Raw genomic sequence first — 27829 nt, forward strand, 5'->3', positions numbered from 1 at the left:
GTAATCATTACTTTCCAAGGGGTCTAAGGACTAAAGCTTCAAGAGTATTTGCTGCTGTAAGTCACAAAATCCTTGTCTAATCTAGCATGCATCTGAACCCTCCCAACTCATGGCGGTGCCAAAACCTAACTCCTTTCTGAGCACCCTCCCTTCAGCTGGTAACGTGTAGGATCCAGTCTTGCTGGCAAAGCCAAACTAAGGGACTGAGTAACCCTACTCAGACCATGGAAAAGCAGTTTTAAATCATTGGTTAGTCTGAGAGAGTCCCAAGTCCCTTATGTGTAAAGGCATGCCCCCCATGAGGCAGCTCAGGGATCTGAAGCTGGCCTGGTTTCAACCCACACCAACAGAGCTGCTCCAGGGTACCTGGAATGCTGGAATGCACCCACTGGGACAGGCTGCACCTTCTGATCAGGGATCTGAACCCCTACAAATGGACACAATCAACATTCTGTGTCTATTCAGAAGAGGACAGAAATATTCATTTAAGTAGAACTGGGACCTCTTCTTGCTGTGGCCCCTTCCTATTGCCAGCTTTTCCACTATTCCCTCTGTCACCTTAAATCCCACAGACTGATGCTTTCCACCAAGCTCAATGAATTTTCTTCTACTATTTTCAACTGCTTTGTTTATCATCTAATGCACGTCTTCTCATACAAGTTGGGTGCAGCTCCATAGAAATTAGCAGAGCAGTTTCATATGGAACCAGTATTAGGCTTTTTTCTATTAGTATTTTTATGGCTTAATCTTTTCAAGTATAACTCAAATATTCTCAGATAATTCTCATAAAGTACCTATACTCTCTAGAAGTATAAAAACAGTTGCATGCTACCAGTCCTCTGAAGATATGAGAAATTCACCATTAACTGTGTCCTTGCTCACACCCTTAATAAAATATTTTTAAATACTTTCACTGTTATTATTAGTAACAGTAATCTGTAATGTGATTCTTTCTCATTGATCAGGACCCTGCTGTGCACAGTGCAGCAATGCCAAACATCCCTGTACCAAAGGGTTCATAATTTAAATATGAGATGAGAAACCACACATCAATACAGAGGAAGTAAAAGGAAAGAATAAAAGATTTATATTCCACAATTATGTAAGTGGTGTTTTAGGAAAGGAGAAGAAAGCTTGCAAGGAGTAGTGAGAAATAACTGTAGGCAAGCAAAGAACAAGCACTGAATGTACAATCTGTGGTTTTATAAATATCTTCTATAACATGTAGTCGTGACAATGAGAGTCCTGACTCTATTCAGGTACAAGATGCCATTTGTGCCTTGTTTTCATTTCTATACTGTTTGGTTGCTCAATTTTGGATTAATTTTCCAGTTCCTATACTGGACTTTTTGCTGTGTTTTAATTCTTGGAGGAAAGTTCTCTATTCTATTTTCTCACTATCATTCTTTTCCTTTTCTCTTTACATTGCTTTTACTGATTCAACCATATGCAACACAGCTCTGGCATCCTGGCTTCTTTAAAATATTATCATAAAATAATAATGAAAATTGTGGATGATTTAAATAATTTAAGTTTGATAAATTGTCGTCTAATGATATGTGAGAGAACTATATAAAATGTTATTTTCTTTCACTACTTTTTGTGCAATGAAAGACTAATTCAATCCTTTTATTTTCTGTAGGTATTTTGTCCATATGTATTACTTTGGAATGCCTTTAAATTTTCTAGCTTGGAAAACCTGCCATCCATTTCTGCAAAGAGCTTTGATTGAATTGACATATTTCTCTTGGCTTTTTTTTTTTTCCCCAAAAATGTGCAGACCTTACTGAATGGCATCATGACACTACAAGAAATATACTTTGGATTCAGATTTCAGACAGATCAGTACATGGATACTGTATATTGGTCATGAAGGACATGATATTTCCTAATATTTCCTCCAAACTTGCATATATTTGCAGATCTGTGCTTAGTCCCAAAAGGCAGAAAATCTAGAAAATTAGGAGTTTGTATAAAACACTGCTGAAAACAATACTTCTTGCATGTGATTCTAATAAGAAGAGTTATATCAAAGAAATAAGAAAGTTTGTATCACATAGGAAGAAGCTGCTTTTTCTAATGACTAATTGCTTGCTCTAATGAACATCTTTTGTTGCATCTGCAGTACTGTTGCTACTTTTAAGAACAGAAATCTCATCTCTCTCTACTTGATGTGATGTAGATTTAGACCCAGGCACTAATCATTTCAATGTCTCATTTTTAGAAATATATCTGGCTAGTTACATGGCAAATTTTAGACCTGCTGACCCCTAACTCTTTGTTTTTTTAACCCTGGCAAACTAAAATTTTGATATTTTTTGTCAGATGATTACACTATTATCAATCCTAACAGAAATACAGAATAGCTTGTACACTGGTATTCGTTGATGTGCTTTGATAATTTCATATTGCAAATTGTATGTTATATTGTAAACTTCTCTCTACTCTCATAACTGTTTATATTACTTTTTCCAGTTCCTCTCTACAAGCAAAAAGCTAATTTCCTATTTACATCAGATGATACGTGGTCTTGGGTTAAAAGCAATTATTAAAATTCCTCTGATCTCTTATCTCAGAGTTTAGAAAGGGTATGTTTAGAAGTGCTACACAGTAATAAAAACTTTGCACTATCAGTATTATAATTCTGTAAAATTTTTCCAGTGCAAAGATTTTACTAGTTGTCATATACTTTTGCCTGCAAACTGCTCAACTTCTAGCAGTTGGTATTATAAACCATAAAGACACCATTGCCTGAATATTCTCAGTTCTCAGCTTGTAGAATGGCTATGGGTAGCCCCATCTTTGATGGATAAAATCTCCTTTCTTAAGGATCTCTTCCAAAAACATCAACTCTTCTCTTTCTCCATTGAGTATTGAATTTCTTATCTCTCCTAATCATTAACCATTAATCACTCCTCGTGGTGCAACACTTAAAATCTGAGTAGATGGTTAGGAAATACCTAATGTATTCATACATAAAAGAAGAGAGACTCAGAAGAAAAACCAAAGAAGAAAAAAAACCCCGTAATTCAGCTCCTGTATTATTCACAGGGAACAGGCTTTGAGATGGAGACTCTGTCTTTTCCTTTTGCTCCTTTTGTGTTGATGCAGAGTAGTCTATAAAGTGCCATGGAAGATGAGAGGCAGGATATCGTGTTTTATCACTCACCTGTACATATTCTACTGGTCAATGTCTTATTTCAATCTCATATTCCAAGGCACAGTGAGTTATAATGTTGCCAGTTTCCCCCTGACAGCATTGGTTTACAACTGCACTCAATTTCATTCTAGAAACAGCATGGTTGACCAGCTTATCTAAGCTTATCAAGTCTTGCTTAAGCATGAACTGCTTCTGCTTTCATTTTGCTTCAGATTCTTGTTGATGCAGATCACAAGAACCACAAAGCAGGCAGCAGCTGAATCTAACAAGTTCAGCAAGATTAAGGACAACCTACAGGCCTTTCACTTGACTATAGGTGTTGCTCCTTGGGTCTTAGGTATGAAAGCATGAGTAAAAAAAGAGAAAAGGCATTTGATGGAAAAAAAGGAACATGTCCCCAACTTTCACTGAAAGATACTTGGATAAGTCAAAAAGAATGACTGAAAATTATCTCCCACCAACATGCAGTCTCACAGGTGCTAAACTAATAACAGAAGGTAAACCACTGATGCAAGGGCTATCCCCCACTGAAAATATGTATGCGGTGACTAAAATTTTTAATATTTTCCTTTCTAGCACAGCTCAGTCATGGCTCATCTATACTATCAAAACCACTTGCCTCTTTGGTTTTATAATTTAATAAAAATGTAATATTGTGTCTTTCAATATCTTTCCTGTAAAAGTTCTATCACAGATTTTGAACTAATAAATGAGAGTGCCTTTTTTTCATGTGTCAATTTTTTCATAAATTTAAGTCATTAGAGAAAAATTCAAACATATTCTAAGCATCTTGCTATTGACTCAGCTCACTTGCCAAGTGATCAATGTGGTCATCAAAATGTTTGGCTGAGAAAGTTATTCCTTTCTAGTTTATATGCCCTGAGACCCAACAGGAATTATGTAATAGATATATAAAAGACTAAACATAAAAGTGTTATATAAAAGACTTTCTTCCTCTTTTCTAACTCCAATTCAGCAGAAACAGTGGGCCAAATGAAGCCTCTAACTGATTAAACTTTTTCAATCAGGTGTTCTTCAGAATTTCTTTGGCATGGAAGTGGCTCTGCTGTGTTCTCCTGCTCGAGAGCTTGCCAAGCACCAAAGGTTCAGCTTTAGAGAGCAGAGCAAGGAGGATGGATTATTAGAAGATGGTTCCAGGCTTTAGTAAGGAACATACTATGAATATGTCCCAGCACGATTTTCCTCCCTTGGAATGCACTCACATTTTAGCCTCTAATGATTTTTGTGTTTCAAAGCATTTTATGATCAGAAAAGTGTTCCCCACACTTTCACTTCTCAAATGTAGCACATTTTCAACTTATGCATTCGTTACTATTCAAGCTGTATCAAAAAAATTTTACATCCCCTGAATAAAAATTGTTCACTATTTTTCAGGACTGTACTCTGGTTTTACATCACTTCTTTGAAAAGAGTATATTAATGTTTTATCTAGAGTTTTATCTACGAATTCTTGTATGTATAAGTTTACTCATGCAACTTACTTCAGTGGAATTATGAGTAAAGAAGAAAGACCACAAGATCTTGCTCTGCTCCCCTCTCTACAAGATTAATTTCTCTGAATGAAGGGCTGGCAAGACTGTACCACATAATTGCCTACAAGCAGTGCAAGATATTAATTTAAAATAAAAGGGTCAACAAAAACCCGACGTAGCAGTTGGCTCAGGTCACTGGCTGCTGTCCTTTTCTCTCCTACTCTCAACAAGCCCTTCACACATATACTTGGCTATTCAGTGAACCCAGACTCTGAAAAATGTGCCCTTTGAACTTCTCAAAAAAAGCTTTCAGAGTAACAAAACCAGCAATGCCCTCCTACAATACCTACTGCACCTTCAAATCCATAGAAGGGGAAGATTGAGTTTTGTCATTGTATCACAGGTAATGCTGCAAGGATGAGCAAGATGTGAAAGAATAGTAAAATCAGTACCTGTACCTTCACTGACCTATCTTCAGCCTGCCATGTATAAGTCCCATGATATGTTCCAGCAACATCACATATTTTATCACTATCCAAAAAAACTACAACCATGTGACTTTACTGCATGCCTGCACACTGCCTGATTGGGTAGTCTCCATTCCAGCAGGTTTTTAAGACCAATAAAAATAAAGCCCTTAGTAACCTTGTCTTTTATGAGGTCCTACAGCTGACTGTCCTTTGTGCAGAAGTTGGAGTAGAGGCCTCTTGACGTCCCTCCCAACTCAAGGAGAACACAGCACACAGACCCACCCAAACACAGAGGACATACACAAATACTCCTCACCAAATTCCACCAAATTCTATATCTCTTAGAATTTATGATGTCATAGCTCTACAATGCTCTAGCATAGCTCGACTGAGTTTCCACTACCTTAAACTTTTGTCATATACACAGAGATGCCAATATGTAACTAAAATCAGAAGACATATAGCTCTGCCTAATCACAGTTCTTAATGTGGATAATCACATATACAACAGCCTCTACTTATCTCCCTGACAGTAGCTGCCAAATTTTTTAGGATAGCTATGTAGATTAGTGACAAGAGAACCATGAAGAAATACCACATGTATCTTATTTTTCTGACATTTTAAATAAATATATTAAAAAAGCAGAAAATATCCAGTGCTTGCTTCCTATCAGTAAAAGCAGTCATAAACATTTTTCTTAGCGTGGTTCAGGGCAAGGACACAAGTGTTTCCAGTACCTATGAGGTTTCTGTACTTTGTAGCCTGTAATGCAGAGGCTACACTAGCTGACTTCTGGTTTTTGCATTTAAAGCAAGATGGCTCTCAAAAAAAAGGTATTGGTTTACTGGTTGCATGTTAACTCCAAAAAGTATGTTCATCTGAGGAGGACATTGACCAAGAGAGACTAAGTACTGCATCAGCTTCTGCCTGGCTCCCTCACCTCTATGCCAAGCATACAATGTACATATAAAATCTTTGCAACATGGTATTTAAAATCTGCCTTTTGCATTGGCTGGATATCTAATCCACTGTGATCCAAATAAAATTAAACAACCCTTTCCTAGAATACTGTGGAAATCTGTTGTGATTATTTTAGAGCAGATATTTACACTGTGTCCTTGGACTGCAGTGACATGAACACCAAAGACAGGCACGTTCTTTACCTGAACAAGAACAAAATGATGAGTGTTCATTGTAAAAGCTTTAAACACTATTTTGTGAGTAAAGGCAACGTGGTTATATCCTGAAAAAGAATCAGCCTGAAACATCTGGGGTATCAGAGCAGACTTGCAGCGCTAAATGTGTTGGAAAAAGCAAACTTTTCAGTTGGCCTCAGTGCACATCAATATGTATGGAATAAACAGTGACTGTGCTTTTGTAACACATCCCTTATTTGAGGGACAAATGCATAAGAGTATTTCACAGTGTTCTCTTTTCACATTCATTAATGTCAAAACCAGAGCTTTCCAGTGACCTTGCTCTGCTCAGGACTGCTATCACTAATGGACCTACCATAGTCTCTTGCTCCCAAACTTCACTGCTCATTTCTTCCATGCTAATGCACATACAGACCATTTGAGGGAAAAAAAAAATAGCATATCCATATCTAAGCTCCATGACTCCCCACTTTCTATTACTTCTCATAACACAAAAGGGTAGGTGATTTTAGCTTGAGTTTGAAAGAGGGAATAAGACAACCCTAGAAACAGATCTTAACTCCTAACACATGCAACAAGATGTCTGAGCACAAAGTTTATTCCAGGATTCACTACTCAACTACATGAGCATTAGGAAGTCAATGTCCCCCCAACCCACAGCTCCATTTCTCTAAACTGATAACAATATTGACTTTTTATAATTTGCAGCGTGGAAAAACAGGGAAAAGCTGTAATGAATTTGGAATTGGTTTTTTAGCCAAAGGAAGGGAAGAAAAGAGTGAAAGAAAAAACTGTAAGTTTTTTAGAAGACACTCTGCAGCCTACAAAGCCAGTCTATCTTTTCAGCTTAGCTGACATCACTGTTACAAAATTCAGCCTCTGTCTAAAAACTTTCACTTGCTAGAATTTAAATCTAATACTTCTTATCTACTATATCAACAGAAGAAGAAAAGAAATTATTGAGATGAGATGGGGAAGAAATTATTCCCTTGGTCTTTGCATCATCATACTCACTTAACTTTAATCACTGACTGTAGAAATTCTATCATATCATTATATCATGCAATCCATTGTATGTATTTTGGAGTTTCAGTTAATGTAGACTAGCAGTATGGGAACTATTTAATATACCAGATAATCCTAGCTGCCTAGGGTGGAATTCATCTCTATTTGAGGCAAGTACCTCAGACTTTATTTATAGCCCCTGAAGTGTTGGCCGCGATGCACCTCATCTTCAAGTCCCAAGTTTAAAACAAGTTATAAAAGGCCCAGTTCCTCTCCAGGATTAGGTGAGCATAGGGTGATTGTCTCAGCTATGGATGCACACATAAGAAACACAGACTCACAGAATTTCATTTGCAAGGGAGCTTTGCAGGTTATCTTGTCCAGTTCCCTACCCAAAACTAGACGACGTTGCTCAGACCTGGGCCCAGTCAAGTCCTGACGCCTCCAAATTTCATAAACTCTGAACAAAGAATTTTGGTAATTGACAATCCTCACAGTTAAAAAAAATTTTTCTTGATATCTTATCAGAATCTCCTCTTTTTCAACTTGTGTCCATCACAGATGTCTAGAATCACCTGAGATCTCACCCTTATAATGCAATTAACAGGCTACTCTCTTACAACATTGCGCTACTGCTCACTTTATTTGAAGGTCTTTGTAGCAAGCAGAGTTTTTAAACTTGTGTGAAACTTTGAAATGCGTGTTCCAAGCATTAGCAAGACAGGGAGTTAAGAAAGGTCTAAAGGATTAAAAATAGTGTTTCTGGACAAGGAAAGTAATGAGATTCCTCCCCTCAGATGCCAAGTACAGAAATTAAGGGACTCATCCATAAAATGGTTGGGTTTTGGCTTTCAGTTCAAAATCTAAGAACAAAGAAATATAAACAAAATCAATTAGAAAGTCTAGTGTTCATTTGGAGGAGATCCATTGATAATTGGAAAGACTAAGTTAAGGGAAATTAGAGATGTTACTATGAGATTACAGAAAATATAAGAAATGAGAGCTTCAGAAATGTGAGCTGCCCAGCAAGTTCTGAGTAAGATCTATGCATTTGCAATAGACAAAGCTCATCTGCCTGCTTATAATTCAGGAAAGATCAGTGTTGTTATGAGTATAGCAGAACTGGAATAATAAATTTAGGTGCAGACCATCATTTGCACTTCCCATTTGGTTAGAAGGGCATTGTAACAGCTGTTTTTCTCACCAAAAGCAGCTGACTGGTGATATTATTTTTCAATTAATGATGTTATACTATGAATAGATTACTGCATGTAAGCATGAAAACAACAACAATTAGTGAAAAAAATTCAGCAATGTAACAAAGTAAGTTTTGGTTTTCATTTAATTGGAGGGTAGGGAAAGTCAGAGATGGAATAAACCCCTTCTAGACCCAGGGAAATTTGTATGCTGAAGGCTCTCAAAACAATCCGAGCCAGACTGAGTAAACAGATCTAGAAAGAAAGAATTAAGGCAGTGTAGAAGAGTGGAGAACAAAGATGCCAAAGACTTAAAGCAGTGCAGAGAAAATCTAAGGGGATTTTGTTTTTTAAACAAGAGTGTAATTTTGCACTGAATCCTCAAATGAATAGAGATTTCAGTTATTTAGAACTGAAATGCCACTCCTAAGTATCTTTACATTGTTACAGGCACTAAGCCAAGCTGTGTAATTCCACACTTGGTTGATTGTGAAAGCAAAGCTTTTTAGTTTTACATTCCAAATCACAATAGAAGAAGAGATGATACCGAAGGAAAACCGCCTTATGTTAGAAGACAACACCCTACTGCAGTGGTGCTTATGAACTCCATTCCATACATTAAGTCACATTTCCTACTATCTGTGGAAAACACTGCCTAATTTGGGTGTGTAAGATGTGAGATCTATATTAACTAGTCTAGAGCTCTAATGTACTCCTCTAGCATAAAATGAGGACCAAATCAAATAGTTGAAACAATGACCTCTGGGCACATATTACTATATCTTTAACCACATCTCTAGGTCACAAAATATTCCCCATTCTTCTTGAAAGCAAATAAAAACACCAAATAACATGAAGGGGTAAATAAATATAAGCCAGTAAAAATAAAATCTGCTTTGCAGGTCCATGACTTATGACCAACACCTATATTGACAATATATGCTCTACATCCTGCTATGAATGAATATGTGTGTGAATGTCAGCTGGTGAAAACAAGACTCTTTCAAAGCTTGGCTTTTCTTTCTTGCGTCATTCTTCCCTACTTTGTGCTCCTTTCCCAGACAATAAGCAGGTGAGCACATTTAGATTCTGTCCATGTACAGCAAAACATCAAGAGTTCACATTCCAAGGACCCACCCCTCATAATTCACACCTTGCAGCTTTTCTTTCTTAAAAAGACTATGCCTTATAGCTTTCACACATTTACTGTTTCACTGTCTTGCACTGCATCAGAAATTGATGAAAAATCCCTTGCAGTTAATTGAGGGACAGAGATATTGGAAAGCTGATCTTTCTGATCTTCTTTGATTTTATAAAACCATATTTTTCTGGTCGGTGAAATCAGGATTAATTTCTCTGTCTGAAAATGCAAAGGACCTCCCACTATCACATTTGCTACATCCCTCCCCTAAAGCCCTCAAAATAGAAATGATAAAATTGCTCTCTTTCTTTTCCCTGAGTCTGTAGGAGTAACAGCCTGATTAGTAATTCACTGTATAAGAAAGAAGAGTGCCCCAGCAAAGAGTGTGGGAACATAAAACTGCTAGAAGAGAGAAGCCAAGTCTTACACTCTGCCTATTCATTTCTAATAGAATGTGTTCTCAGTGGACAGTTTGATGTAGTAGGAGCTTGAGATCTGCAGAGAAAGATCAACTCTGGTCAAGTATCTACATCCTATCTGGGACACGGGCTACTCAGCAATTTCCAGCAAAAAATTGTTTCCTCAAAATATGTCAAACTGTCATTTTGCACTCATTGTACATTAAACATCCTTAATGTCAGTGAAAAAGAAAAGGGGCTTAAATGTCAGTGAAGAGCTGAGGGGACACTTGGGTTATTGAACTGCTCCCTCCCAGGACACTTCCTTTCTTCTCCCTCTGCATTTAAAGATGGTGGATGGTCACCAGCTCTTGCATCCAACACCACTGTCCTTCAAGTCACCTACTGAGAGAAGCCTTTTTCCACAGCAATATCTCAGTGTCCCAGGTGCTGAGCACCTGAAGCCAGCCACCAAAGGATGTTTGTCCTTTGTGAAGCACAACAAATGGAGGACCAAGACAAGAGCTGGGAAATGAACTGAAGGATGGGTGACAGGTGAGCAGACTGCAGACACAATTCTGATGAGCTCTGATGAGGCTTCTCACACTTTGGAGCTGGGGCTGTGCAGTCACTGACTGGTTCTAACTGAGCACCTGCCTGGGGAAGCCAACCTGGCCCAGGGTTCTCTCAGAAAGCAAAGAGGAGACAGCCATGGAAAGGAAACCCCCTGCACTATGCTTTATGCCATGAATTTCTGTAAATGCTCCACAGCACCAGCTGAGGAAGCAGTGCCTGGGCTTTTTGTTCTGTTCACTGAAAAGAAATATGAAAGAAGCTCTGAAAACCCATCAGAGATGTATTTATTGCAAGTTGCAAAAAACTTTTGTCCAACATGAAAAAACCAAAAACTTTAATTTCCCTGACTTCTCCAAAGTGAAGGATGAAAAAATACATAAAACTATCCTAGAAATGCACATACTTTTTCTTTAGAACTTGAAAGGCCCACACGATTCAAAAAGGAATGTATAAAAATTCCACTAGGGTTTGTGTTTATTTATAGTATTCTTCACACATTCTACTGCAGTTTATTTCCTACTTGTTCTGCAGCTACTGAAGAGTTTTGTTATCCAGCTTATCTTTCAGTAACTACATGATCATCTGTAAAAGCACAAAAAATTCTGACTACTGAGGGAAAGAGAAGATAAACATATTTTAAAATAGTCCACAACTCCATCTTTGATTGTCTCCCAACGTACATGCTTTCTACCAACTTTGTTCAATATACAATATTGATGTCTTGCTTTATCTAGTCATTATTTTGGGTTTATGTGGCAATTAACAAGCTCAGCTTTTCTGGGACTTTTGGAAAGAGAATGGACACATATTCATATGAGGTTTCTGGTATATTTCTCATGTGACTATGAAATTACTTTTTTCCCCACTTACAGGATAAGGGTAATGCCACCTAATTTTCCCAAAGACAGGGTGTTGAAGATGCCACATACCTTCAGAAACATCAAAATTAATGCCAGTAGTGCACTGAAATAATTAATCTCATTTATGCTACATTCCAAGGAAATATTTGATATAATCAGTGTCTTCCTTTTATATACCTTGCTTTTTTCCCCCATACCATAGATCACAGTGATATTGTCTTTCAAAGCAAAATCTCATCCTAACCCAGAACACCCAAAAACTTCCAATTAAACCACTGGCAATTTTTACCAAATTGAAAATGGAGAATTATCACAAATATAGTAAAACATTCGAGTGTTTTTAAGGCTATTTGAAGAGCACAGCACATTTTGTAGATTAAACTACAAATTAAACGAAAAATTAATAAATAGTTTTTACATTTATACTTTCACCAGAATCATTCATACAGTGTTTTAAAACATCGGCAAGGGTATAATTATTTTCTTTAAAGTTATAGTTTGACTTACTGGGAAGTACAGAAGAAGTGATCCAAAAAGAATGGTTTCCAGCAGCACCAGCCCTGAAGCCCTGATACTCTAGGAAACAAAAACCAACACAAAATGTTAGAAATTTCTCTCTGTGTGTCATTTTCATAAAGGTACCTTCACTTTTGTCAGTGTAACACTTCCACAGTAATGTTTATTAAGCTGTCTGCCATGCTTGCATGCTCCACACTCTTTAAATCACAGGCCCATAACAACGGCTGTGTTTTACAAAATTAAATTTAAAATATCTTTTTCCAATGTTAAATACTATGCAACAGACATTACCTGGATTTGAAATTGATTTGATTTGAAATTGCTAAATTTGTTCTCAAGTGTCAAGACTTAGGGATCATGGGAATTATAGACATGAATTTAACCATAGAATTTGCTCTGCATTGTTTAAATTTCAAGAAGTCCATAATAAGTATGAATAATCTACAATTTTACTGAACAAGTGTATCTACTTTCCCTGAAATTTTTGTACAAAGATGTTGATTCATTAACTTCTCAGGATTGTAAAATACTACGTCATTTCCTCACCACATGCTGGTTAAGAAAACCAACGTGGTTTTCTTAAATCTTAAAATTAAAAAAAATCAATTATTTTTCCTAATACAAAGGGTATTCCAATAAGTTTGATGATTTATGTACAGGCCAACTGTGCCTTATCTTCGAGACAAAACATCAACACTTGTGAGAAACTGAAATGTTAAGTTGAGGGTTAATGACTCAGAATCAAGCACTGCAAAAGCAGGAGTGCTTTGCTGACATGTGTGAGGTTCAGCCCAGGTGCAGAGGCTGTGAGCACCAGAGGATGACCACCACATATCTTCCTCTTTGTTTAGCAAGAAGCTGGGTTGGAGTCACACACAGGAAGAGGCCAATGAGAAGCAGACCCTGAGAGGTGGCATAATGCTGTTTTTATCATGCCAGTTCCCTCCCTTCCACCAGTGGCTCAAACATACAAGGTAGAGGTCAGTGAGCTCATGTCTCTCGTGACTGAAAAATACTCAAGCCACTAAAAAATATTTTCTTTTCTTATTATGCACAAAGTATCCCTATATACCAGAATGACCAACAAAGCAACTGAAATGAGCTCCACATAGAGAAGATGGAAATTAACTAAACCATCTAAAATCCATTTAACTTCCATGTGTAGACATTTTTTCTAAACAAGTCTTTCACATCCTGATCAGTCTTTTCTTATCAAGCTTGTTTCTGGGAAGCATAATCATAAGATAACCTGCTGGGATAAAGAACTTCAGCATTTCCATCTCTTCTTCCATAACAATAAATTATCCCATGATTTCTTCTCACCTGTGTTCTGGTAGGGACCATTCTCTGTGAATTCTATCTATTCTGCCTCCTGCCCTAAAAGAAGTGTGGCTTACAGAGCAACTCTAGAATTCAAAATGGGCTTGAATCCAGGTTTTGACTATACTTTCACCTCAGTCTTTGGTATCAGGAGAGCAGGGGGTTTCACCTAATGTTTACAGATTCTCTTCTAAACAGGATTCTTTGGCAAATGGAATGTACATTCTAGCAGAGATGAGTGCTATCCACAATGATGAAGAAAGGCTCAAAACTTCCAATACAAAATAGTATAACTATCTTTATGTAAGTGTAGAGAAAATAAAAAAAACAGTTTGTAAACTTTAGTATAAGAATTCTCCCAAACTACATTTTTGAAATGGTTGGTTTTCTCTACTGCAAAGAAAAAGAGCTATTTTAACACTTGATTTTAAAATATTTTTATTTCTTCCATAATGACCACTATAGCCCAAGAAGTCCAAGAAAAAAAAATTATCCAGCACTGAAACTTTAAAAACAGGGATTAACTAAAGAGAAGGCAACCAAACTAAAGTAGAATGTTTCAAAATTAATTTACTAAAAATATTTTATTAGACATACAGGTATTTCCAGAACTCTGTGAGTAACAGTGTTTCCACTGAAAGCTGAATCTTCCACTGTACAGATTTTGCAAATACAGGTCCCTAAGGCACGTGGCTGGGGGCAAGATCACAAATGCTTTATGGGCATTTGCAACATACACAGCAGTGAATATGCCCACACACCTCAGGAAAAAAAGCCTTTGCTCCTTCCTCCTTTAAGAGAATAAATGAAAGAAAGGAAACCAATGATTGCCCAAAGTCTCCACCAGCCAGTGTCCACCTATACAGGCTGGACAAACAAAATTCTCTAACGGAATTCACAGAAATTAGGGCATTCTAGGACACAGCCCTGAAACTTCAGACACTGAGAATTTCTTCCACTTGAGTGCTTCCATTTGCCTGCTTGTCTTTTTTTGCTTTTTTTACAGCTGCTTGGGGTGTTTTGCATCTGTCTTGCTTGTTGGCACTTATTTTGATTTTATTTATTTATTTCTCTGGCTGTTCATCTTGTGTTCAGTTTGGTTTTTTTGCCACTTTGTGTATTCATCTCCCATTCAGGGTTTCATTTCTATCTTTACTTACTTGTGTCAGTAGAACTGTCCTTTCTGGATTTCCTTGTCTCGCTCAATGGTTGCTCATTGCTCACACCTAAGCAATACTGCAATTTATTTTGCTTCTACCTTCATACTAACTTTCATACTTAGCTACCTATACCATTCACTTATCTAGGTCTGCAAAGAGTGCTGTTTGTGAAGGACTGATTCATGCCTTGGGATTTGCTCAGTCTTCCATCCATCCATTCCATCCAGACCCCATTAGCAGCCTTTGAGATAAACAGTCATTCCTTATCCTTGAATCTCAGAAAGTAACACCATTTCTGTGAAAAATCCCATTAAGAAAGGAAAGTCATACATGCCTCTTGGCCACCGCTAAACGGTCATAAATAAATCTTAAATAATTATTTGCACAAGGGAAATTTTAAAAAGTGTAGCTGCCCAAGTTGCATCAAGCATAACAAAACAAAAGCTGAATTGATGTATAAACAAGCACAGAAGAGATCACATTTCAACTGTCTGTGGTCCTAAGCAAACCAGGAAATACAACAGCATTAATTAGCACTGAATTCCTGAATGTCATCACATAAATTAGTGATATGAGTGTCAGAGTATTTTCATAGTGGAGAAAAAAAAAAAGCCAAAATAAAATTAAAGTCATCCTGTATTGATTACATTGTGTAATACTGAATTAACTGAACCGAATTAACTGTAGACTTTTCGTGTCAGTCCAGGAAGACTGCAGGTTCCTCCAGGGCCACATGTCACTGTCTATTATATAAGCATGGTACCATGGAAACCTAGTGAGGGGAAAAGGTTGGCATATTTTGATTTTTTTCACTTTTTTTAAACAGTTCTGCCACTTCTGTAATAAAAAGAATGACCAAAGAGGGCTGTGACTTACAGAAAATTTCCTTTTACAAAGGTGGTTTCACCAGAATGTGAGCTTGCCTTTCAGATAAATAAAGCATATGAGAAACCATTAGAGAAAAAAAAATCAGATACATTTCTTCTTTAATCCCAACTTTGAATACGTTCATATTTATTAAACTGGAAAGTGTATCGATACTCCATGTGTAAGCACATATGGATACACGACAGAATGGTAGAGAAGCAAGGAAATATAGAGAATGGGCACAGGTTTGCTCTGCTGTGCTAAGCTGATAAATTGATAAATTTGAGGTGACTAGAAAAATTACTATGCAAATTGTCTCAAAAGAAGTGCAATAAAAAGTGCAGCTAAAGGTAGATCTGAAGGCAACGTGCTCGCTCTGCAGTGCCCCAGGAGGCCCCTGGTGGTGCAGGTCTGGCAGATCCATCCCACTCTGCACGTGAGGAAATGGGAGATGTGATGGGACCTTACAGGACTGTATTCCCAAATCTGTCTCTTACTTCTCTGAAAACCCTTCCTATTCAAATTATTTTTATTCCTGGTACAGGTGGTTCTTTACTTCTATTAAATTAAAGAAGTGAGAAGAGATTTTTGTCAAGTTGAAAATAACTGGTCTGAAATGTTTTATTACTAGTTGACTCTCTTAATAAAATACACCTTCCCAACAAATAAATTTTTATCAGTATGACTATATTTTTGTCTTGATTGCCATGAGCTGTTTTTCAAAAGCCCATCTAAAGCCCTTTTTCCTCTGTCTTATCCCATATACCTTTTTCCAAACACAAAGACACTCTTATCTTTCTTAGTGAAAGAGCTGTGTGGAAAAACTACATTTCAGGAATTTTATCTCAATTAAAGTTTACTTTTAAGAAATAGAATGCACAGATTCTCTTTCTGTTCCCAAGGCTGAGCAGTAGCAAGATGTCTGGCTCCTCTGTTAAGAAACAGAAATTGGACTTCCAGTTCCCAGACACTGATATCAGGAGCTGCAGAAAAGAGTGGAACTATTATTTCGTTGTGGTGGGCAACCTAATACTGTTCACACCTGGAAGAGGAGTACTGGGGACTAAAGAATGGGCATGAAAACAACTGGAAGGAGTCCCCTAAATCCTCAGTTAGTACCCTATAACAGTAGTGTCATAAGTTATTTATTCTCTTGATAATAAATTCAGGGACTGATTAGGACAACTACTCATGAAAACCTAAATGTTGAATTCCGTAACAAGGCTGTGCTTTAATTTTATTATTGTTGGTTGAGGTACAAAATTCAAACAACTCATTCCCAGCTAACTGCAGGAAAAATTCTTCAATTCAAGGGGGAAAAAATCTTTTGAAAATTTCTCTGTAAAATAATGAAGAGGAAACTGTGTGTCCTGCTCAACCTTTGATCACACTAATAAATATTTTTAACCTATTTGAATCATAGCCTCCTAATAGAATAAAGATTTCAAGTACAGAAATATTCACAGCAAAGCCCAGTTTTCCAAAAACAGGCCTACAGTTACAGGCTGCCACTTAAACTGCACTGATAAATTGTCAGAATTTTCTGGCATTTGCAGGTTTTGTTCAGTACTCCTAAACCAAATAAATATAATCCTCATGTTCTCTCCTTTCCCTTTCAAGCCTTTGAAAAAGACTTACATGAAGGTCAATTTTTCTTTTCTATTACTAGTTATAGGTGAGCTCAAACAGAATATAATTATTATATTTACTTTTTACTTGGGAAAAAAAAGTCAGGAAAAGCAAAGACAATCAATCAAAAAGCAATTTCATTACAAGTACAAAAGATTTCAGGCATCCAAGAAATCCCCAAATATTTAATTTTTCAATTCATGTGGCCCTTGATTCTTTCTCCTATACAAGTAACAAAATCTGTTGAGATAAATCATGATGAAGGTAGGGTGCTCTGCATTTAGAAACATGGGCATTGCTGAATCTAAGTGGCACTACGTACAAGACAGACATTTGAGAAACCAGTGTTTGCTGGTGAAGAACCCTCACAATAAAAATGGTTAATGTCCCAGGGACATCTTTTCTTATAAGGGCAGAAATTCCTTCCTTGGGGACATATTGCTTAGATCAAGTCACCTGCTTCTCCTCAAATAGTGGTGAATATATACATCAAAGAAAATCAGTAATGAGGTGAACACCTAAGTTCAATTTCAGTCTATTCACAGATTTATGGTTAATTCAAAAGATGAATATGTACAATGACAATCATCAAAAATCTGGATCACTTAAAGTGTCTGTTTCACTAGATTTGCATTCAATTAACACAGAAATTGAATGAAGATCCAAATACATTACTTTCAAGAATAAAGTGCAATCTAATATTGATTAATCACCGAATCAACAAGAGATTAAATTGAATACAACACAAAAAATCTGATGAAATAGGAAACCAAATTTCAGGAGCAGGAGGCAGGGCTCAGTAAGTTTCCCTGTTTAGTTTACAAATAGCTTCAGAATACCTGAACTAAATTTCAGCTTTCTTATGCAACATGGTCTCACCTATTACAGAAGATAAACTACAGCTCAATAAAATCATCTGTATAAGTTGTAGTTCAATCACACAGAAATAAACAGTTTATGGTAAAAGGATAAAAAAACCAATCTGACTGCAAAGTTCAAGATTCATAACATCTCAGAGGAAACAAACTGAAAATGATGTGAAAAGCGTTAGAATAAATCTGATTGGGGTAAAAAAAATTCTCATTATTTTCATGACTTAGAAGGCCAGTTAACTATAGATGAAAATCATTATAATAATTTCAGATCAGTCAAAACCCCATACTTTGGAAGGTTTTAAATCCAACTTCAGTTTATTTTATTCACTTTTACTTTACGAAAGCCAAGTGCTAAACCACTCCAAATTAATACTTTATGATTGCATCTGAGAAATCCTAATCCCAAAAAGGGCGAGATTTTTCACCTCTTCAGATTTTAGTAAGTTAAGTAACCCCTCATTAAGTTTAGATCACGGAATGTATGTTTCACTGGAATAAAAGCACATTTGTTTTTGAAGGAAATACTGCTATGCATAACTTAATTATTCTTCCTTCCAATGTTTTGCTGAAAGGCCCAGCCCCAGGGAAGTCTCATGTTAGTGCAGACCCTGCACAAGGAATTAGTGAAAATGGCTGTGCTATCTGCACAAAGTTAGGAGTTTAAGATAAGGGACAGCATATGGATAAGGGCAGATAAGAAGAGCAATGGAGCAACAAGGCAATATCACATTGCAGAACTAGCAATTAGTAGTTAGTCCCAGCCTATCATTATCCCACTCTAAGTTAAATACTTTGTCAGCACTTGAATCTGAAGACATGATATGGAGAGCAGGGGATGCTCTCAAAAAGCCTCCACCATGCGTGAGGAAAGTATGAAGGGAACAAGGGGGGTTTTTTTGGAAAAGGTAACAAGGGGTGTTTTTTGGAAAAGGTAACAAGGTGAGGCTGGTGTTGACACATCAAAGAAATAGCAGACATTTCTTTTCAATTAGGAGATAGAAAAAGGCTCATATGGGAGCTGAAAAAAAAAATCAGAGATACACAGCTCATGTATGGTGTCAAGAGGGAGATGCAACGAGGACAGCAGAAAGTGGCAGAGCAGTAAATCATGGGCAGCCTCATTCCAAACAGACAGGAGCTGTGACTGCATCTGCCAGCTGAAAGGACACGGCAATAGTCACAGAATCACAGAATCACAGAAATTCTAGGTTGGAAGAGACCTTTAAGATCATCGAGTCCAACCCATGTTCTAATACCTCAACTAGATCATGGCACCAAGTGCCACATCCAGTCTTTTTTAAAAACTCTTCGAGGGATGGTGACTCCACGACCTCCCTGGGTAGATGATTCCAGTATTTGACTACTCTTTCTGTAAAATACTTCCTCCTTATTTCTAGCTTGCATCTCCCTTGGCGCAGCTTGAGACTGTGTCCTCTTGTTCTGTCTGTTGTTGCCCGGAGAAAGAGACCGACCCCCAGCTCACCACAGCTACCCTTCAGGAAGTTGAAGAGGGTGATAAGGTCACCCCTGAGTCTCCTTTTCTCCAGGCTGAACAACCCCAGCTCCCTCAGTCGCTCTTCATATGGCTTGTGTTCCAAGCCCCTCACCAGCCTCGTTGCTCTCCTTTGGACACGCTCAAGCATCTCAACGTCCCTCCTAAAGTGAGGGGCCCAGAATTGGACGCAATATTCAAGGTGTGGCCTCACCAGTGCTGAGTACAGGGGAAGAATGACCTCCCTGCTCCTGCTGGCCACACTGTTCATGATACTGGCCAGGATGCCATTGGCCTTCTTGGCCACCTGGGCACACTGCTGGCTCATGTTCAGCCGATTGTCAACCAGCACCCCCAGGTCCCTTTCCTCCTGAGCACTGTCCAGCCACACTGTCCCCAGCTTATATCGTTGCAGGGGGTTATTGTGGCCAAAGTGCAGGACTCGGCACTTGGACTTATTGAACTTCATCCCATTGGATTCTGCCCATCCCTCCAACCGTTCCAAGTCCCTCTGCAAAGCCCTACGTCCTTCTAACAGATCCACACACGCTCCCAGCTTAGTGTCATCTGCAAATTTGCTAATAAAGGACTCTAAACCCTCATCCATGTCATCAATAAAAACATTAAACAGAACTGGCCCCAGCACAGAACCCTGAGGAACACCACTGGTGACTGGCTGCCAGCTGGATGCAGCACCATTCACCAACACTCTCTGGGCCCGGCCATGCAGCCAGTTCCTGACCCAGCACAGAGCACTCCTGTCCAAGCCACGGGCTGCCAGCTTGTCTAGGAGTATGCTGTGGGAGACAGTGTCAAAGGCCTTGCTGAAACCCAAGTAAACAACATCTACAGCCTTACCTGCATCGACTAGGCGGGTTACCAGGTCATAAAAGGTGACCAGGTTGGTTAAACATGACCTACCCCTCCTAAACCCATGCTGGCTGGGTCTGATACCCTGGCCATCCTGTAAATTTTGCGTGATGGCACTTCATATAAACTGTTCCATTATTTTACCAGGTACTGAGGTCAGACTGACTGGTCTATAATTACCAGGATCTTCCTTTGCACCCTTTTTGTGAATGGGTATCACATTGGCCAGCTTCCAGTCATCCGGAACCTCGCCAGTGAGCCAGGACTGATGGTAAATGATGGAGAGTGGCTTTGCAAGCTCATTTGCCAGCTCTCTCATCACCCTGGGGTGGATTCCGTCTGGTCCCATAGATTTATGAGTATCCAAGCATTTCAGTAGTTCTATGACTGCCCCCTCTTGGATAAAGGGGGGACCATTCTGCTTCCTGTCACCATCAACCAGCCCAGGTGGGCAGGTGTCTTGAGGGCAAGTCATCTTCCCACTAAAAACTGAGGCAAAATAGGCATTAAGCACTTCTGCCTTTTCCTCATCTTCAGATACTAAGTTCCCTCCTTTGTCCAATAAAGAACAAGGGCTGGTCATACCTTTCCTTCTACCATTAATGTATTTGTAAAAACATTTTTTATTATCCTTTACAGAAGTTGCCATTCTAAGTTCAAACTGAGCTTTGGCCTTCCTAATTTTTTTTCTGCATGCTCTAGCAGCCTTCTTGAATACTTCCTTAGAGACCTGTCCCTTCTTCCAATGCTGATACATCCTCTTTTTATTCCTAAGTTCCTCCAAAACCTCCTTGCCCAACCAGGCTGGACGTTTACCCCGTTGGCTGATCTTTCGGCACACAGGGATGGTCTGTTCCTGTGCCCTCAAGATCTCTGTTTTGAGGTATGACCACCCTTCCTGAACTCCTTTGTTTTTTAGGACTGCTTCCCAAGGGACGCTCTGAATAAGTCTCCTAAACAGGCCAAAGTCTGCCCTCCGGAAGTCCAATGCAAGAGTTTTACTGGTACTCTTCCTGATTTCACCAAATATTGAGAACTCTATCATTTCGTGATCACTTTGTCCCAAGCGACCTCCAACCACCACATCTCCCACCAGCCCGTCTCTATTTGCAAATAGCAGATCTAACATAGTCCCTCCCCTGGTGGGTTCACCCACCAGCTGTGACAAATAGTTGTCCTCCATACATTCTAAGAATTTCCTGGACTGCCTCTTTACTGCTGTATTAAGTTCCCAGCAGATGTCTGGCAGGTTGAAGTCACCCACAAGAACAAGGGCTGGTGATCTTGAAACATTACCTAGCTGCTTATAGAATAAGTCATCTACCTCTGCTTCCTGGTCGGGTGGACGATAACAGACTCCCAGTATGGTGTCAGCCTTGTTGGCCTTCCCTTTTATTCTTACCCATAGACATTCAACTCCATCTTCCTTAGTTTCAATTTCGGTGGCATCAAAAGTCTGCTTAATATAAAGGGCCACCCCTCCACCTCTTCTTCCTTTCCTGTCTCTCCTGAAGAGCTTGTATCCATCCAGTGCAGTACTCCAGTTATGTGAGTCATCCCACCATGTTTCTGTGATGGCAACTGCATCATAGCTCTGCAGTTGCACCACGGCCTCCAGCTCTTCTTGTTTGTTGCCCAAGCTGCGTGCATTGGTATACATGCACCTCATCTGGGCTACTGACTTCTCCCCTAACTTAGCCTTGTAATTCTTGGGCCTGTTTCCAGATAGCTCAGCTGGTTCCCCTTCCCCCTTCAAACCTAGTTTAAAGCTCTCTCAATGAGGTCTGCCAGTTCATATCCTAAAACCCTTTTGCCCTTAACAGAGAGGTATACCCCATCTGGTTCCAGCAGAGAAGATGCTGTAAAAGTTTCCCCATGATCAAAGAATCCAAAATTTTGCTGATGACACCAACCCTTGAGCCACTTGTTGATGATGCGTATTCTTCTGTTTCTTTCATCATTTTCCTCTGCCACCAAAGGGACTGAGCAGAACACTACCTGAGCTCCTGCCCTATCAACTACCTGACCCAGTACCCTAAAGTCCTTTCTAATTGCCTTGACACTCCTTTTCTCAATCTCATCACTGCCAGTCTGGAGTATCAGCAGTGGGTAATAATCAGAGGGCTGAATCAGCCCAGGAAGTCTCTCAGTGATATTTTGTACCCGGGCCCCAGGGAGGCAACAGACTTCCCTGTGGGATGGGTCTGGTCGACATATGGGACCCTCAGTTCCCTTCAGGAGGGAATCACCTACTACGATTACCCTTCTTTTCTTCTTGATGCTAGAGGTAGTGATCTGTCTTACAGATGAATCATAACTGGGGGGTTCACTGGTCAGACAATTTTCTCCTAAATCATCTGGTTGGGTCTCTCTATCCAGGGTCTCATACCTATTCTGAAGTGGCACTTGGCTGGATGATGGGGAGGGGGAGGACTTTTTGTTATTACCTCCCTGAATGGGGACCTGTTTCCACTCCTCTTCATCTACCAGGTGCTCTTCTGTTGCCCGAGGGTGGGAGGCATATAAGTCCTCAGTCTCTTGGTCAGAGGCCTCCCTTAAAGATGGAAGGGCTGAGCTCCACCAGTCTATTTCCCTTTCACTTTCCCTGATACTCCTTAACCTTTCAAGACACAAAACACCAAGCTGAGACAACAAACAGGGCTGCAGACTGGCAGAAAACATTTATTAAAAGGGAGCCCAGAAGGAGTTCAGCTCAGAAGGAGTTCAGCTTAGACATAGCCAGAGACACAGAGATCTCCAGAGTTCAAAATGACCTGTGGTAACAAGCAGGTTGCTACAGTAACTATGAAAGGAGTAGCTGGGACGTCCTAGGGGGAAGCAGGAGATCAAGGTTTCTTTTCTGCTATATTGAAGTTGATGAGAAGATGGCAGAGAAAAATGTCATGATTTTATTCCAGACAAGGGGAGGCATGGCTGTGACAAGGAAGGCAATAGCAATGTGACTGTGTTCATAGCACAAAGTTCTAATGAGAAGCTGACAGCATGAGCCTGCTCCTAAAAGCCTTCAACTTTTACCCAAAGAAGTGAAGAAAAGAATGAAGAAAAGGAATATTTTTTAGTCTGAGTGATCTGTGTTCAGCTTGTACCACATGATATAGCCAAAACCAACCAAACAACCAAAATATTAAAAACAGCATAAAGTTTCTCTGAACAGTCTACCATTAACTACAAGTTTTGCAGTTACAAATACGCAGTAAAAAAATGCAAGACTTTTCCTGGAATAAGGTTTCCAATACAGTTTTATTTCTACTATTTGAAAGTTCTCATCCTACATTTTTTTCTGTTTTTTTCTTTCCCTGCTTCTTAACTTACATTACTTCTTCCTTCTCTCTGGGTAAAAGTTCTAAAAAACCCTATTTTCTCATCTTCATCAGAGCTTCTTCTTAGTTAAATTGGTTTTTCAACATCAAAATGGGGTCTTACTACTAGACCCTTAAAACAAAAATAATGGTCTACTTCAGACATAAGTCTTCTCTTGGAGAGGGAGGCAAAGACCTCATGCAAGCCACCAGGGACTTTGCTATTGCTATTGATTGTACAAGGAAGGTTCACAGCAGGATACAACTCCAAGACAAATAGCAGGATAAATAAATAATGTCGCCATTATTCTGCTGACATGATAGGAAATCTCTTCCCAGCAAATCTGTAAATGCCCATTCAGGAGCCCAAATGAAACTTCAGATAAATGCAACTGTCCTGAAGTTACTGCATCAAAGAATCAGTGGGGAAAGCTTATTGCCATGTGACAGACCATTCAGTCTACTCAGACACTCTATAAGGGCTATAAATATGAGACTCAGCGGGAATCAGAGAGTAACAGACAAGCAAAAATCTTAGCAGTTTGCTCAGTTTAATTGATGACTTTGAAACAATCTTGGAAAAACTCTTCTATGAGATAATAAGAGATGAGAAAAGTTGCCATTGTTGGAATTCAAGCATTCAATTACTTAATTTTTCATAATTTATTTTTAAAGTGAAATCAAAGTGTAATAGAATTAAATGAACATAGGCCTTCAAGGCTGCTACAGATTTTCTTTGTTGACAGCTATATCCTTGCCAGCACCCTACACTCAAAGTTCACTACCAGCTCCATTCATTTGAATTTGGGGCTCTGTGTTGCAGAGTTTTGTTGAATACTGGTAGAACAGAAGGTAGCAATGATTCACAGGGGGGTCTTATGCAGCAAAACATTAAGAAAGCAAAGGCAAGGAATCTGTTTCAATGCCAAACTGGAGCAAATGTGTCACAATCCATGGCTGATTGACATCACTTTGAAGGCAGTACACTCCTTGAAAAACCATGAATGTTTTCCTTAGGGCCCCCAAAGGTGTGCAATTCAACTTTGTAGAGACAAGCACTGGCTTAATATAAAGCTATACAGAGAAGATTGCAGCTTTTGAATCCTTAGAGCTGCAGCTGAGTATTGATGAAAAACCATTTTATGACCTACCTTGTCCATTAGGAGTGGACTCTAGAGCACTTTTTTTTTTGCTTCCTACCATCCTGCTCTTCTCATTAGTTCTTCCTTATGAGGCTGAACTGAAATCAATGAACATATTTCATATCTAGATCTTTAGTTTCTTCACACTTCAGTTTTCATTAGTTTTCAAAGTGTCTGTAATTTATTTTTCTATTCACAAGTACTTGATGCCTCTAAACTGTGTATTAAATGCAAATTCCCATTCATGTGAAACCTCTGGCCTTATGAAGTGAATACACACAATACCCTGCAAACACTGCAGCCATGCCTACTGCTTTTGGGAACTCCAGCAGCCAGAACATCCTCCCTGAGACTCAACTGCTGCTGAAGGCTAATGGCCCCTTCACTTCTTATCTTGCCAATATGGCACTCTTAAGTTACTTATGTGGGAATTAAGAAAGTACAGCATCCCTAAAGGCACATCTTAACTACAAAGAAAAATGGGAAGGGACATGCAAATAAAGGAAATGAGAATTCCACTAAAAACAACAGTTTTGAAAACAACATCGGCAATGTCTTTAAACTTGCACACCTGAAGACTACAATAAACTTCCTGAGAAATCACAAGAAACGAGGTTCACACCCTAGGATAGGATGAAGAAAGGGTGTCTAATGCACTGCACAGAATGTGTATATGCTGAGTGAACTATCAGGTATGCCCACCAGCACAGCATGTAAAGGCAGCTGCTCCATCTGTGCAAAATCTTCCTCTATCAAGTTTCCACTTCAGCTGAAATGTCAGAAATTGTCATCTAGGGAGAAAAAAGCAGAATGTGCACCAAAGATGAAAACCATCCAGGCATAAGCACATCAAGATGCCACTGTGGAGTAAAAAAAAAAAAAAACAAGGAAAAAGGATTGGCTGATTTACATTAGAAAAAGAGGTATGTTTGCAAAGCCAGCATGCTTTAATATTTAAAGATGTATCACACATCAATAGCCTGTGATTACCTCATTCTGAATTACTGTATCCTATTGCGGCTGCAGTGAGGGAGAAAAGACATTCTTGATTTCTCAATATTAGAAAGGGGAACTACAGCATAAATTTGCATGTTGCCTTTCCATCTATGTGCAGTTCTGTGCAGTATTTAAAATTGCACTGCTTACGGAATATCTTCACAGTTTTGAAATCATACTTAGCAGAACACTTAAATATATTTACACTAAATAAAAAAATGGGATAGTGGTGGCAGAGTGTATCTAGCCACCCTGAACTCCAAAATAAAAATCTGTATTTGACAGACTAAAAACCATATTAAAACAGTCTGTAGCTATTATTTGCCACATTTCCCTCAAGAGAGAGAAAATTATTTATTCCTGTTGATGATTAGGCATATGGTCCTGTTAACTGTATTTACCTTGATTGGTGTTCAAAATGTATATTTTCTTCCTCTCATTAAAAGTATTTATATTTCTGTATTTCCAGCAGTTCCCGAATGTTCATAAAAGAGGGGTTGGGGGAGGGTAGGGGTGGAGAAGATAAATAAAATGTCATTTAGTACAATAAAATGTCATTTAGTTTAAAATTTCCAATATTTGGAAATGGTCTTGAACAGGGCAAAGCCCTTCATTCCAATGGGCTCTATCACAGTCCATCATTGTTAATGCCATATGACAAAACCATTCCAAATTACCATGTTGAACTCCAAGGATTTCTTCCACTATTTTTCAGAGCTGAAAACGACCTCTTCCAAGTGTGCTCACTACTACCAATTTTACCTTGACATGCTGGGTTTACATCCAGAGACACTGGCCAGAGGGGCAGCAGGAAGATGGGAAGCCCAGACCCCCGTGCTCGCTCTCTGTTCCCCTATTTTCAGAATCTGGCAGCACCACAAGGTGATGAGATGAGGGCAAAGTAGTTTGGCTTTAGTGCAACTACTTTGGAGCCTTTAGCATTGATCTGAATGAGAATTCCCAGCAAACAAGACCCTTCTGAAAAGGTCTAGCATGAGTCAAGGCTGGCAGCACATTCTCATCTCTCCTTCATCACAAAGTAGCAATTAGTCTCTTCCACTCTATGGCTGAGATCAACTTCTGTGTTCTCTTTGCCAGTAGAGGTTCTTGGCATTTCTTAAGGGCACTTACAATTCCTCCCAGCAGTTGTATTCTACCCAAAGCTCCCTGTTTGAGGTGCTGGGCTGCTGTGCAAAGGTCAGTTATTTTCAGCTCTTCTTTCCCATTCATTTGAAAAGGCAGCCTTATAACTGATGAGTGTTTGAGGTTGTTTGCAGGTAATGTCCTTCCACAGTCAAAAAACATGATTACAACACAGCTGGTTTTCTCTTTAAGGCTCTGGTAGATTTCTACCCCCATGTTTGGTCTGCAATTTTTTAAAAAATCTGATTTTTATTCATAGTTATTTAAATGTTCAGTTTCTTTCCAGTAGCTTTGCTACCCTTACACTGTATGTAATCAATGCTGCAGTGGTCATTCCCTGTTTGAGCTTTCCCTTGGTGCACACAGCACTGCTTGCACAGATGAATTCTACTATTTTGTTGATGCTTTTTCTTAGAAAATCACTGTTCAGCTTCTCATTCTTGAGAATATTTGTTTTAATATGATTTCTGTCCTTGTCTAAACAGCTACTTTTGTTAGCTTAGCCTCATACTTTTCGGACGTGTTTTTTGTGGTGAGGTTTGCATTATTAAATCAATACTAATGCCACAGCACATAAAGATGTTTGCTAGTATCACCTTGAGCTGTTTTGTTCCTTGGTTTTTCAACTTAGAGAATGTTTTGCACCTGTGTATGCAGCCATGAGTAAGGCCGAAAGTTGTTCTCTAAGATCCTCAAACTCTGTCAAAGCCTTTGACAAGGGAACCAAGGGAATAAGAGGAGCCAGTTCCTTTACAGACTCCCCTGTAAGGAGATTGCAAGTCTGTAAGACTCCTCTAAGACACATAACACAACTATCAACAGCATTGAGCCTGTTCCTTGTTTTGCATCCAGTGTCCCTTTCTTTCTCTGACACTGCAGAAGCCTCACCATCTTCCAAGGTCATATTCAGGAAAATCACTCTGTCAGAGCAGTCAAAATAGAATTCTAACATTTTCACTATTGAGGAAAGATCTCTTTTTCCCAGACTTCATCACACAATTCCCTCAGTGGCATTAAACTGGTGCTGCCAGGTGCTGTC

At 38.9% G+C, this 27829-nt stretch overlaps 1 protein-coding gene across 1 annotated transcript in view; it reads right to left on the minus strand.

The window, feature by feature from the left end:
* Window positions 1-27829, minus strand: part of GPR158 (G protein-coupled receptor 158) — a 189418-nt gene that overhangs the window by 71815 nt on the left and 89774 nt on the right. The window contains exon 5 of the mRNA XM_066552121.1: window positions 11965-12033. Within this exon, the coding sequence (XP_066408218.1) occupies window positions 11965-12033 (69 nt within the window). The remainder of the gene's footprint in view (window positions 1-11964; window positions 12034-27829) is intronic.

This window comes from Molothrus aeneus, chromosome 1 (assembly GCF_037042795.1).
Source record: "Molothrus aeneus isolate 106 chromosome 1, BPBGC_Maene_1.0, whole genome shotgun sequence".
NCBI classification, from domain to species: Eukaryota; Metazoa; Chordata; class Aves; order Passeriformes; family Icteridae; genus Molothrus; species Molothrus aeneus.